Source organism: Eufriesea mexicana, unplaced genomic scaffold, assembly GCF_001483705.2.
Source record: "Eufriesea mexicana isolate 0111107269 unplaced genomic scaffold, ASM148370v2 scaffold47447484, whole genome shotgun sequence".
NCBI lineage: Eukaryota > Metazoa > Arthropoda > Insecta > Hymenoptera > Apidae > Eufriesea > Eufriesea mexicana.
Window position 1 is genome coordinate 507055 of NW_016907864.1, and position 14263 is coordinate 521317.

Sequence of the window (14263 nt, forward strand, 5' to 3'; positions counted from 1 at the left end):
TCGGCGCGAAGAGGACGCGTCACGTGGAGCGGAGCGACGGCGCAGAAGAGGGACACGGACGCGAGAAGGTAGCGGCGACGATCGCGTGCGATCCGGACGTGGAAGGAACGTTCGACCTGGCAAGGTCAGCCGCGTGGGCAGGTATCCGTAACTCGACGATTTTGCAACGCTCTCGCGCTTCCTGCTGCAATTGATTAATGGCGGCCGCGGCGCGCTGTGTACACCCGGTTGGCAGCGTCTTGACTCCAGACCGCGATCTAACCGATGATCCTTAACTTTCGTCGCCCGATTTCCATCGCGCCTCGTTATTCTCTTTCGGCACCTCCAGCTCTCGTTATTTCTCCTTTCACTCGCGCTATCGACAGTCACGCGAGTCGCTCGCGACAAGCTTTGGCGCGAATTCTTCGAATATAAATCGCGAGTTGCTCGCTGCGCTGTCATAGCCAGCGATCGAATATCGTTTAGGTATCGCGAGCGAAGGATCGATGGAAGTAGACGACAGTCAGAGGAGACATGGAATTTCGTTCGACGTTTATTTTTAATTCGATTTAATTCGATTTAATTCGATCGAACAGCGGGTTGCGAGTTCATTCGTTGGCGAAGACAGGGAGTGTGAGAAGTTGTAACGTCAGGTACAAGTGGCGAGATACATTAGTAGATAGGAAGATGCTAATTGCGACATTGTTATGCATTTGGAGCGATGGTAGTGGAAGATAAATCTCGGAACGAGGATAATTGAAGCACGATTAGAAGGCCGTTACACGCTATCTAATCGTGGAAGACTGGGCTTTGGAAGAAACCACACACAGAGGCTCGTTTCATAGATTAAACAAAAATATTTAATTTTTCGCGTTACGTTTAGGTACTGGCCGCTTGTGTTCACCGTTTACATGCTATTATGTACAAAAAAAAAAAAAAAAAAAAAAAAAAAAAAATGGAGGAAAACGGATAAAAAGAGTCGGAAGAAGAGAACATGAGTTGGTTCGTAACGCCAATCGAGAGGTCCGTACATCAAGCGGAAGCATAGAAGCGATACTCTGATTCGCAGGAGAGTCTCCCCTCTATCGGTTACACGCACAATTTTTTTTCCTTCCCCCACCCCGTGCTTATTTACAAGATGCACGTTTGTTTTATACACCGACGTGACGTCACTTCTCTCGTTCACTTTTATTAACTGGCCTCTCGTCGTGACAGGGTCGCGGATGCGATCGTTCCCGATCGTCTTCTCTCCACTCTCCCCCGCGCCCGTACGCCTCGCTAAATATGACAACACGAAGAACAACGCGATCCACGACGGATCGCGCGTACAACGAAAGATATGATCCTAAAGCGGTCCGTTCCAAGTATACATACATATACAATATAGAATATTTCATATAAATATATTATATTAAGGCACTCCACTACTGGCCGGTATATCCGCGACTCTTCTTTATACAGCGACTTCCTACTTCGTCCTCTCCTATTTCTTCTCTTTCCCCTGCCGCACGCGCGTGACACGCGAAGGATTAAAGAGCGGTACGCAATCGACGATACTCGGTCGCAAATAAATTAATCTCTCGTCTCCCGGATCGGATCGGTGGCACCTATGTACAAATTTGAACACATTTCCGTGGCGGACTGCGCCGCCATTTTCTAACGATTCGTCCTCCCAGTGACGCGTGATCCACCGTGGAACACAACTCGGACAACCATTTTCCTCGTCCGCGTCCATTCCCCGTTCCCTTTCAGTTTCACCGTCTTCGTCCTGCGTCTCTCACGCCTCCATTTTGGAGAACCGACACTGGTCCGCGGTTCGTCGTTCCTGACACCCATATTACTCTCCACCGTTCAATCCCTCCAAGGAGGACTCGGCAGCACCCAGAGTGCGCCTGCAAGGACTCGGGACCAGCCCGTCGCGGGCCTGTCGAGGTCGTCAGACGCTTCACAACGACATGGGTAGCTCCGCTGGCCTCTTCACGCCTAGCGTCAGGTCCAGAGGCTTGCTCTTCGTCGTGGACTCCTCTTTCGCGGGGCTGTCGCGGTCGCAGTCGTTGTCGTTCGACCTGTTGTCCTCCTCCGAGGACTGACTCGGCCGCGGGGAGCTTCTGCTCGACCTGACGCTCAGGTCGATGGGTTCGTACTGCTCCACGGCTAGGCCACCGGGGCTGGGACTGACCAGGAGTAGATCGCCACCCCTGGGCGAGTGCTGCGACGCCGCTGGCGTGACCAGACTTTCCGGAGGGTACACTAGGGCTAGACTCTGGTGAGGGTGGTACCCCGTGGTGAGAGTGACGGTGGCGTTGATCTTCCTGGCCGGGAAGTCGCGTTCCGACAGTGTCGGTGACGCAGCGCTGTTCTTGAAGTAGCTCAGTCCGGAGTTACTCCTGGACTCGGTGTCCTGGCCGTCGCCACCGTCCACGGAGGACGCTCCACTGTCGCTCGGAGTGTCGGCTGTCCTCTTGTAGACCGGAAGGAACGGCCGGAACACGTCTGACGGACTAGTCGGCACGCAGACGCCGTCCTTTTGAGCGAAGTTCATCGGGAACATCGGAGAACCCGGATGCTGTTGCTGTTGCTGTTTGTAAAAGGGAGGCGGGGTCGTGTCCCTGGGTGGGGTTCCCGGTGGCTGTTGAGGATTGCCTCCGACCCTCTCGCGCTCCTTCTGCCAGGCCAGCAGACGAAGTTGGTTCTGAAGCGCGACGTCGTCCGGGTGCGGCGATTTGTTCCCTCTCTCGCGCTCCTGCTTGAACATCGCCATGTGCAACAGATGCGAATGAAGGGCTAGATCCTCCTGACTAGGTGAAGCACGATCCTTCCCGTCCTTGTACACTCCGCTACCTTGCTGGCCTTGAGCCTGGGGCAAGAAGCCTGGCAGGAAGCCGGGTGCGAACGGAGAGCCAGCTCCCGGCGTCACGTTCTGATTTCCGTTTGTCTGCTCCTGAAGGAGGCAGTGGATCTTGAACCAGTTCGAGCGGCGTCCGTACCGCGAGCCGGACTTCGACATTCCGACCATCAGACACTTTCGCAGGCGACACGCCTTGCACGCTGTGCGGTTCTTCTTGTTGATCACGCACACCCCGCCGTTCTTGCATTCTGATATACTCGCTGGGTTGTTGTACGTTCTGCCGAAGAATGACTGTGAACAGAAGAAGAAAGAGGACGGTGAGATATGAAGATGATCCCGGATGGGGTGATGAAGAGCTCGAGGATCGGTGATCTAAAACCACACTAACGCAATTTTTAAATTTATTCTAAATTCGCATAAGACATTCTTAGACTTTGTTAGGATGCTATGGTCGAAGCTAGGGAACTGCACGCGAACGAACAAATGACCTCGTGCAAGGATTGACACGAATGAGACAATTACAGAGGGTTCTCCCCCCACGATAGTTAAAGTTAGCTTATCACAGGTATCCTTGGATGACGGTGGTGCTAGAAGAATCAAAAGAAAAAGGAAGGGATACGTTTCGTCCCGGGCCAACTAGTGGACTCGTCAGTAAGTCTGTCTAGAAGGCTCTGCCTTGAACAGGGATACTATTGGAAGGTCGGGATAAAAGGGGATAAGTCATTCGACTAATTTCTACGCGATGTTCATCATGGAAGAGTTACGTTGGTCCAGTCGTCATACAATGGGTCGGCGAAACTCGTTCGGCTCACGCGCGGATTAAACGTCAGAGCTTAATGTTACGCGTGTCACAGGAATTAGCATGGCTCCGTCTAGGAGCGGATGGTGGAGCGACGGAGGCCGGATCCGCGAGAGGGTGGACAGGGTGGCGCGGAAGATGGAGCGTTGTACGCGGCGCGGCTGCTCGTAAAGTTAAACGCCTGTCGGCCGACGATAAAACCGCCTCGAAAGCGGCGCATCGTGAACTAATTTACGACGCGGCGACCCCTCTGTCTCGAGGCTTGCTTCGAGCTCTCGACTAGTCGCTAATCGAGTGTCTTTTGTGCGCCGGGCAAGCCTTCCCCGTGTCTTCCACGCGTTTTCTATTTTATAGAATAGTACATGGATCACTATTCCAAACCAGTTTTCACTCACGATATTAGATTGGTGTCCATTGGAAATTTATTTCGTCGATAGACTCTTATATTTAACAACGAGCTACAGAATTTCTAGGTATTTGGCATATTGGTCAATTTGTGCCCTTTATTGATTTATTTATTAGTATTGTTGTTGAAGTGCAATGGCGATGAGTGTGTAGCCTAGATCAACATCGGTACCGGGTTTTATTTAATCCTTTCCTTTTTCAGTGGCGTTAAGAATGTGACAGTCTTCAGTTCCCTGTCAAGCCTCGCTGCCACATCAATTTATACAGAAATGTATTTACCACGTCGAGTCCGGCGTCATTCTCTGGGAACCGATAGTGAACTTTTCGTTTCTTCGGCATCGGTCCCTGAGGACCGACGGTGAACTCTTCGTTAGGCCAGTGTTAGTCCCTGGGGACCAACAGTGTCAAAGTTAAAAAATAAATGTAATAATGTTAATGATATTTATTAAAACACTCTAAACAAAAATATGGTTTAGTGTTGCACGTATTATAAAAAGTGATGACTTTTCTGTCAAATTTGTGGCTGTCTGTCATTGTCATTCGTCTCAAATATCGTCCAAGTGCCGGCTCAACGTGTCAACCATTTGAGTGCCACGAGTCTTTCCTGTTTCCCTGTCAAAAAATGTAAAGGAGCGCTTTTGCTCTTGTTTTATCCCCCGATAAAAACTGCCAAGAAGCGCCATTGCGCTGTTTCCTGCCACATGCGATAAGCAGTAATTCTTTCCATTCAGTGTTGTTTTGACATCCTTATGAGCATAAGTAGTCTCAACCCTTTTAGTGCCAAGCGAAAAATGAGTGCCTATTTCACGAATTTGGAAAAAGCTTATAAAAACCAAACTAAGAATGATATTTAAAAAATTCAAAATGCAACATGTCACGGAAGAAAGTGAGAATAATGTAATACCAATTGTATCTCGAGATTTATTGAAAATCATACGGATAACGTCGATATAGAACACGATGAGAAACATTGAAGCAAGTTTCTCTTCTACAAACAATATAATAATAAAAATAAAAATAATCATCTCATCACAGTTTTATGTAAGTCACGTAGTAAGAAGTACAAGCATTACATTTCAAATAATTTTTAATAAAATAACCAATATCGAGTTTCCACCTTATCCACCTTATCCAGCGGATACACAGTCTTGGCACCAACTAGCACAGAATATGACAAAAAATTAAACCTGAAAACAATTTTTTAAATTCTTTTGCAATGAAATTAGACCGTTTATAATGTTTTAGAAATTTATTGTCAGACAGAGTTTTCTCGCACTGAGAAGGATAAGGCACCATGGCATAAGCAACGATATATCGTCGTTGGCACTAAAAGGGTTAAACGTAATCTAATTTCGTTTCGAAATTTAATATAATTGTACCTCAAACATCATCCCACATCGTTCACGGTAGAACAAACACGGAGGCCCTAACCAAAGCACTCGTGTCCCACGGAGAACCGGAAACGCTCGAATTCTGGGCTCCACCTGACGCAACCACGTGGGCGTCTCGGTAACGGTTCGAAAAGCCAAAAGCTCGGATAGCGGTACCAGATCCAAATGGGATCAACGAATGGTCCGCTGGAAGTGTCGGTGAGTATCGATCCGTGGCCCACATTCGAACTTCGATAATGCGTCCAGATTACCCGAGCGTGTCATCAATGAATCACGCGGCTACCGATAATCTCGCATACTCTCCCCGGCCAAGGAAGCTTTCTCGTTTCTTCTTCGCGAGGTTGCGACAGACCCGACGTGGAAGTACACGAGTCGAACACAGGGTCCCCTGCAGACGAGGAGAAACGCGGAATCGAAGGATTCCAGTGTCAAGGAGGCAGGTCGATGGCGTTGATTAATCGCCAGGGTACAGGAACAACGGCGTGCGCTCGACAAAGTGGTAATGATCGCGAGATGAAAACGGACCAGCGGTACCTCGGGCTGTAATCTCTCGATCTTAGACCAGACTCGCGCGCCAGCTCGAAAAGGCTCCCGTACGCCAGATGATCCTTGGCTGTCACCGTGACTGTGTGAAAGAGGTCACGGTGTCATCGTGTGCACGCGAGAACACGGCTTGGCCTGGGTATCCTATCGCTTCCGCCTACGAAACGCAGGCTGTTCAGCGCTATCACGAAGTTTACGGATGGGTAATTGCTCGTCGGAACACACGGAATTTGGTGCATCAGCCTCGCGGTGATGCACGCAGTGGCGTAGAACGCACGGTGCAGACGAAGATGGAGTAAATATCGTTATGCAAATTGGTAGAGAGTTTGATTTATCTTATCGCGGTAATGCAAGTTGGATGGTATTGGGATTATAGGTGGAAAGAAATAACTATCGTTCTTTATAATTATCTTTACTCTATTCTTAGGAAGGTACAGTCGGCCGCATAAGTATTCCACCTATCACTGTCAGCGTATGTACAGGGAAAAAGAAAGTAAAGGTGCACGTAAAATTGAAATTAAAAATATAGGAAATAATTTTTATTAGTAAAAAAAAACAAGCTGACACTTTGTATTAACACTATGCCGTCCGATGACATCGCGTTGGTGTCATGGGCAAATGGTGTCGGTCCTACTGGCGCCAAACAAAAGAATCCCAATTAGACGTGCAGCATAGTGTTAATAATATAGATTATTTTCTATACTTTTTATTTTAATTTTACGTGTACCTTTACTTTCTTTTCCCTATACATACACCGATAGCGATAAATGGACGAATACTTGTGCGGCCGACTGTATATCTTCGGTATTCTAACTGTACGCAGGGAGAGACAAAACTAGAATGATGAGAAAGGGTATGCGATTGAAGCTCATCCTGGTCCCCTAATTCTTATCTACATCCTGAAGTGAACACTTCGACGGATAGTTCAAAGTACGAATGGCGAAGATATTCAATAAATAAACTGATACGAAGGGCACAGTGTCAAAAATTCTCTCATAACCTCAACAATAATATTCGTCGAAGGTATTACCAACTGCTTTACGTAAATAAAACGAAATATAAACCAATTACGATATTTCGATGTGGGATTAAAAATGTCACACCATGCATTACGGTGCATCAAGAAGGTGGGTTAATCCCAGCGTGCCCCAAAGAGTTAAGACGTACTTATCTTCCATAGATGGAGATTTCGATAACGAATTAAAGATCCCAGGTTAATCGCAGAGATTCGATTCTTTCTAAAAGGAAATTCGAAAATTTATCGAAGCTATAAACTTTCGTTAGCGACGATGAAATTATCAAGATTGCGAAACATCGGCTGTAAATACGTAGAAACCACGCGGAACAATAATGAAAGTTTCAGCTGCGGCATGCGAGCATTAGCTCTAAAACACTTGCAGTGGAACTGCTGCATATATCAGTTATTATTACAGGCCCGCGAGCAACGTCCAGCCTATTTCTTCCAAAGACCGCTTCTCCGTTTACAAGAGTTCGAGATCCAACCGTCCCCCGATGGCATCCTCCGAACTCCACCTGTAAAATACGAACGCCATCGAAGATTTTGACCCGGCCAGAAAGTAGAACGACCTCGTTCTCACAGCTGCCACAACCTACATCCCAAAATCCCAACGATCGTTCATTCGGTAGAAAGACGAGGGATTAGAGGGCGCGTTTCGTGCTGGATCTCAGTCAGCTGTGCCCTGCGCGTGGCCAGCTGTGGTACAAGGGGGACAACGGGATTCGCGAGAATAGCGCAACATGCTTACGCGTGGTTCGCGGTGTTTCCAAGTGTTCTTTGCTCCGTGCCCGGGTCCTGGACCGGTCGCGAATCACGTACCGTGGACGCCAGAAAATCGGAATCGGCGAAGAAAAAGTTCTCCGGCAGTCGTTGCGCGCCATTTAGGGTCGACCGCGACAAATCCGTCATGTACAGGCCGAGATTAGCGCAAATCAGCCGGCACGCCCGGAATCCCGGCCCGATTTGTAACGCCATATAGAAACGCCGCCAGGGAAACCGTTTGTCCGTGATCGTGAACGGCCCGCAGAGCGCGGGAAAGCTTAACAAATCGCCGATGAAAAATGCAAGAGGTCGTACGTAGAATGGGGTCGGGAAACGTGTATATGGCTTCGTGGTCAGTCGGGACAATGAGTTTTCGACGACTCCGGATTTTATGCGCGGTGTGGTCGACGTGAATGTCGATCGAGTAAGCGCAGATTCGCCATGGTTGTCCGTTTATTCCTGTTATTTCGTTTCTACCATTTGCCTGTGTAATTTGTATAAATTTAGTATCTGGGTATTAGGTAAACACAGATATTCCTACAGCAAATTTTCAGAGTATATCCGATATTTCTGTTTTTTAATCATTTATGGAACATAATTTAATTATTACTCGAAAATTGTTTTTAATTAGTAGCTACAAATTATTTTAATAATTACCGAAGACTTCTAGAGCAAAATTAAGGAACACATCCGATATTTCTATTTTTTAATAATTTATGAAGCATAGTTTAATTATTATTTATTAGTATCTACAAATTATTCTAATAATTGCTGAAGATTCCTAGAGCAAATTTTCAGAGTATATCCGATATTTCTAGTTTTTAATAATTTATGGATTACAGTTTAATTATTATTCGAAAATTGTTATTAATTAGTATCTACAAATTATTCTAATAATTACCGAAGATTTCTAGAGCAAAATTAAGGAACACATCCGATATTTCTATTTTTTAATAATTTATGAAGCATAGTTTAATTATTATTTATTAGTATCTACAAATTATTCTAATAATTGCCGAAGATTCCTAGAGCAAATTTTCAGAGTATATCCGATATTTCTAGTTTTTAATAATTTATGGATTACAGTTTAATTATTATTCGAAAATTGTTATTAATTAGTATCTACAAATTATTCTAATAATTACCGAAGATTTCTAGAGTAAAATTAAGGAACACATCCGATATTTCTATTTTTTAATAATTTATGAAGCATAGTTTAATTATTATTTATTAGTATCTACAAATTATTCTAATAATTGCCGAAGATTCCTAGAGCAAATTTTCAGAGTATATCCGATATTTCTAGTTTTTAATAATTTATGGATTACAGTTTAATTATTATTCGAAAATTGTTATTAATTAGTATCTACAAATTATTCTAATAATTACCGAAGATTTCTAGAGTAAAATTAAGGAACACATCCGATATTTCTATTTTTTAATAATTTATGAAGCATAGTTTAATTATTATTTATTAGTATCTACAAATTATTCTAATAATTGCCGAAGATTCCTAGAGCAAATTTTCAGAGTATATCCGATATTTCTAGTTTTTAATAATTTATGGATTACAGTTTAATTATTATTCGAAAATTGTTATTAATTAGTATCTACAAATTATTCTAATAATTACCGAAGATTTCTAGAGTAAAATTAAGGAACACATCCGATATTTCTATTTTTTAATAATTTATGAAGCATAGTTTAATTATTATTTATTAGTATCTACAAATTATTCTAATAATTGCCGAAGATTCCTAGAGCAAATTTTCAGAGTATATCCGATATTTCTAGTTTTTAATAATTTATGGATTACAGTTTAATTATTATTCGAAAATTGTTATTAATTAGTATCTACAAATTATTCTAATAATTACCGAAGATTTCTAGAGTAAAATTAAGGAACACATCCGATATTTCTATTTTTTAATAATTTATGAAGCATAGTTTAATTATTATTTATTAGTATCTACAAATTATTCTAATAATTGCCGAAGATTCCTAGAGCAAATTTTCAGAGTATATCCGATATTTCTAGTTTTTAATAATTTATGGATTACAGTTTAATTATTATTCGAAAATTGTTATTAATTAGTATCTACAAATTATTCTAATAATTACCGAAGATTTCTAGAGTAAAATTAAGGAACACATCCGATATTTCTATTTTTTAATAATTTATGAAGCATAGTTTAATTATTATTTATTAGTATCTACAAATTATTCTAATAATTGCCGAAGATTCCTAGAGCAAATTTTCAGAGTATATCCGATATTTCTAGTTTTTAATAATTTATGGATTACAGTTTAATTATTATTCGAAAATTGTTATTAATTAGTATCTACAAATTATTCTAATAATTACCGAAGATTTCTAGAGTAAAATTAAGGAACACATCCGATATTTCTATTTTTTAATAATTTATGAAGCATAGTTTAATTATTATTTATTAGTATCTACAAATTATTCTAATAATTGCCGAAGATTCCTAGAGCAAATTTTCAGAGTATATCCGATATTTCTAGTTTTTAATAATTTATGGATTACAGTTTAATTATTATTCGAAAATTGTTATTAATTAGTATCTACAAATTATTCTAATAATTACCGAAGATTTCTAGAGTAAAATTAAGGAACACATCCGATATTTCTATTTTTTAATAATTTATGAAGCATAGTTTAATTATTATTTATTAGTATCTACAAATTATTCTAATAATTGCCGAAGATTCCTAGAGCAAATTTTCAGAGTATATCCGATATTTCTAGTTTTTAATAATTTATGGATTACAGTTTAATTATTATTCGAAAATTGTTATTAATTAGTATCTACAAATTATTCTAATAATTACCGAAGATTTCTAGAGTAAAATTAAGGAACACATCCGATATTTCTATTTTTTAATAATTTATGAAGCATAGTTTAATTATTATTTATTAGTATCTACAAATTATTCTAATAATTGCCGAAGATTCCTAGAGCAAATTTTCAGAGTATATCCGATATTTCTAGTTTTTAATAATTTATGGATTACAGTTTAATTATTATTCGAAAATTGTTATTAATTAGTATCTACAAATTATTCTAATAATTACCGAAGATTTCTAGAGTAAAATTAAGGAACACATCCGATATTTCTATTTTTTAATAATTTATGAAGCATAGTTTAATTATTATTTATTAGTATCTACAAATTATTCTAATAATTGCCGAAGATTCCTAGAGCAAATTTTCAGAGTATATCCGATATTTCTAGTTTTTAATAATTTATGGATTACAGTTTAATTATTATTCGAAAATTGTTATTAATTAGTATCTACAAATTATTCTAATAATTACCGAAGATTTCTAGAGTAAAATTAAGGAACACATCCGATATTTCTATTTTTTAATAATTTATGAAGCATAGTTTAATTATTATTTATTAGTATCTACAAATTATTCTAATAATTGCCGAAGATTCCTAGAGCAAATTTTCAGAGTATATCCGATATTTCTAGTTTTTAATAATTTATGGATTACAGTTTAATTATTATTCGAAAATTGTTATTAATTAGTATCTACAAATTATTCTAATAATTACCGAAGATTTCTAGAGTAAAATTAAGGAACACATCCGATATTTCTATTTTTTAATAATTTATGAAGCATAGTTTAATTATTATTTATTAGTATCTACAAATTATTCTAATAATTGCCGAAGATTCCTAGAGCAAATTTTCAGAGTATATCCGATATTTCTAGTTTTTAATAATTTATGGATTACAGTTTAATTATTATTCGAAAATTGTTATTAATTAGTATCTACAAATTATTCTAATAATTACCGAAGATTTCTAGAGTAAAATTAAGGAACACATCCGATATTTCTATTTTTTAATAATTTATGAAGCATAGTTTAATTATTATTTATTAGTATCTACAAATTATTCTAATAATTGCCGAAGATTCCTAGAGCAAATTTTCAGAGTATATCCGATATTTCTAGTTTTTAATAATTTATGGATTACAGTTTAATTATTATTCGAAAATTGTTATTAATTAGTATCTACAAATTATTCTAATAATTACCGAAGATTTCTAGAGTAAAATTAAGGAACACATCCGATATTTCTATTTTTTAATAATTTATGAAGCATAGTTTAATTATTATTTATTAGTATCTACAAATTATTCTAATAATTGCCGAAGATTCCTAGAGCAAATTTTCAGAGTATATCCGATATTTCTAGTTTTTAATAATTTATGGATTACAGTTTAATTATTATTCGAAAATTGTTATTAATTAGTATCTACAAATTATTCTAATAATTACCGAAGATTTCTAGAGTAAAATTAAGGAACACATCCGATATTTCTATTTTTTAATAATTTATGAAGCATAGTTTAATTATTATTTATTAGTATCTACAAATTATTCTAATAATTGCCGAAGATTCCTAGAGCAAATTTTCAGAGTATATCCGATATTTCTAGTTTTTAATAATTTATGGATTACAGTTTAATTATTATTCGAAAATTGTTATTAATTAGTATCTACAAATTATTCTAATAATTACCGAAGATTTCTAGAGTAAAATTAAGGAACACATCCGATATTTCTATTTTTTAATAATTTATGAAGCATAGTTTAATTATTATTTATTAGTATCTACAAATTATTCTAATAATTGCCGAAGATTCCTAGAGCAAATTTTCAGAGTATATCCGATATTTCTAGTTTTTAATAATTTATGGATTACAGTTTAATTATTATTCGAAAATTGTTATTAATTAGTATCTACAAATTATTCTAATAATTACCGAAGATTTCTAGAGTAAAATTAAGGAACACATCCGATATTTCTATTTTTTAATAATTTATGAAGCATAGTTTAATTATTATTTATTAGTATCTACAAATTATTCTAATAATTGCCGAAGATTCCTAGAGCAAATTTTCAGAGTATATCCGATATTTCTAGTTTTTAATAATTTATGGATTACAGTTTAATTATTATTCGAAAATTGTTATTAATTAGTATCTACAAATTATTCTAATAATTACCGAAGATTTCTAGAGTAAAATTAAGGAACACATCCGATATTTCTATTTTTTAATAATTTATGAAGCATAGTTTAATTATTATTTATTAGTATCTACAAATTATTCTAATAATTGCCGAAGATTCCTAGAGCAAATTTTCAGAGTATATCCGATATTTCTAGTTTTTAATAATTTATGGATTACAGTTTAATTATTATTCGAAAATTGTTATTAATTAGTATCTACAAATTATTCTAATAATTACCGAAGATTTCTAGAGTAAAATTAAGGAACACATCCGATATTTCTATTTTTTAATAATTTATGAAGCATAGTTTAATTATTATTTATTAGTATCTACAAATTATTCTAATAATTGCCGAAGATTCCTAGAGCAAATTTTCAGAGTATATCCGATATTTCTAGTTTTTAATAATTTATGGATTACAGTTTAATTATTATTCGAAAATTGTTATTAATTAGTATCTACAAATTATTCTAATAATTACCGAAGATTTCTAGAGTAAAATTAAGGAACACATCCGATATTTCTATTTTTTAATAATTTATGAAGCATAGTTTAATTATTATTTATTAGTATCTACAAATTATTCTAATAATTGCCGAAGATTCCTAGAGCAAATTTTCAGAGTATATCCGATATTTCTAGTTTTTAATAATTTATGGATTACAGTTTAATTATTATTCGAAAATTGTTATTAATTAGTATCTACAAATTATTCTAATAATTACCGAAGATTTCTAGAGTAAAATTAAGGAACACATCCGATATTTCTATTTTTTAATAATTTATGAAGCATAGTTTAATTATTATTTATTAGTATCTACAAATTATTCTAATAATTGCCGAAGATTCCTAGAGCAAATTTTCAGAGTATATCCGATATTTCTAGTTTTTAATAATTTATGGATTACAGTTTAATTATTATTCGAAAATTGTTATTAATTAGTATCTACAAATTATTCTAATAATTACCGAAGATTTCTAGAGTAAAATTAAGGAACACATCCGATATTTCTATTTTTTAATAATTTATGAAGCATAGTTTAATTATTATTTATTAGTATCTACAAATTATTCTAATAATTGCCGAAGATTCCTAGAGCAAATTTTCAGAGTATATCCGATATTTCTAGTTTTTAATAATTTATGGATTACAGTTTAATTATTATTCGAAAATTGTTATTAATTAGTATCTACAAATTATTCTAATAATTACCGAAGATTTCTAGAGTAAAATTAAGGAACACATCCGATATTTCTATTTTTTAATAATTTATGAAGCATAGTTTAATTATTATTTATTAGTATCTACAAATTATTCTAATAATTGCCGAAGATTCCTAGAGCAAATTTTCAGAGTATATCCGATATTTCTAGTTTTTAATAATTTATGGATTACAGTTTAATTATTATTCGAAAATTGTTATTAATTAGTATCTACAAATTATTCTAATAATTACCGAAG

The 14263-nt window shown here is 37.0% G+C and overlaps 1 protein-coding gene across 1 annotated transcript in view; it reads right to left on the reverse strand.

Annotated features, from left to right (window-relative positions):
- Nucleotides 1–873: 873 nt before the first annotated feature.
- The window catches only part of LOC108550659 (zygotic gap protein knirps), a 75444-nt gene continuing 62054 nt past the window's right edge, over nt 874–14263 (reverse strand). Inside the window, exon 3 of the mRNA XM_017904484.1 lies at nt 874–3118. Coding sequence (XP_017759973.1) covers nt 1925–3118 — 1194 coding nt within the window. The 3' untranslated portion in view covers nt 874–1924. The remainder of the gene's footprint in view (nt 3119–14263) is intronic.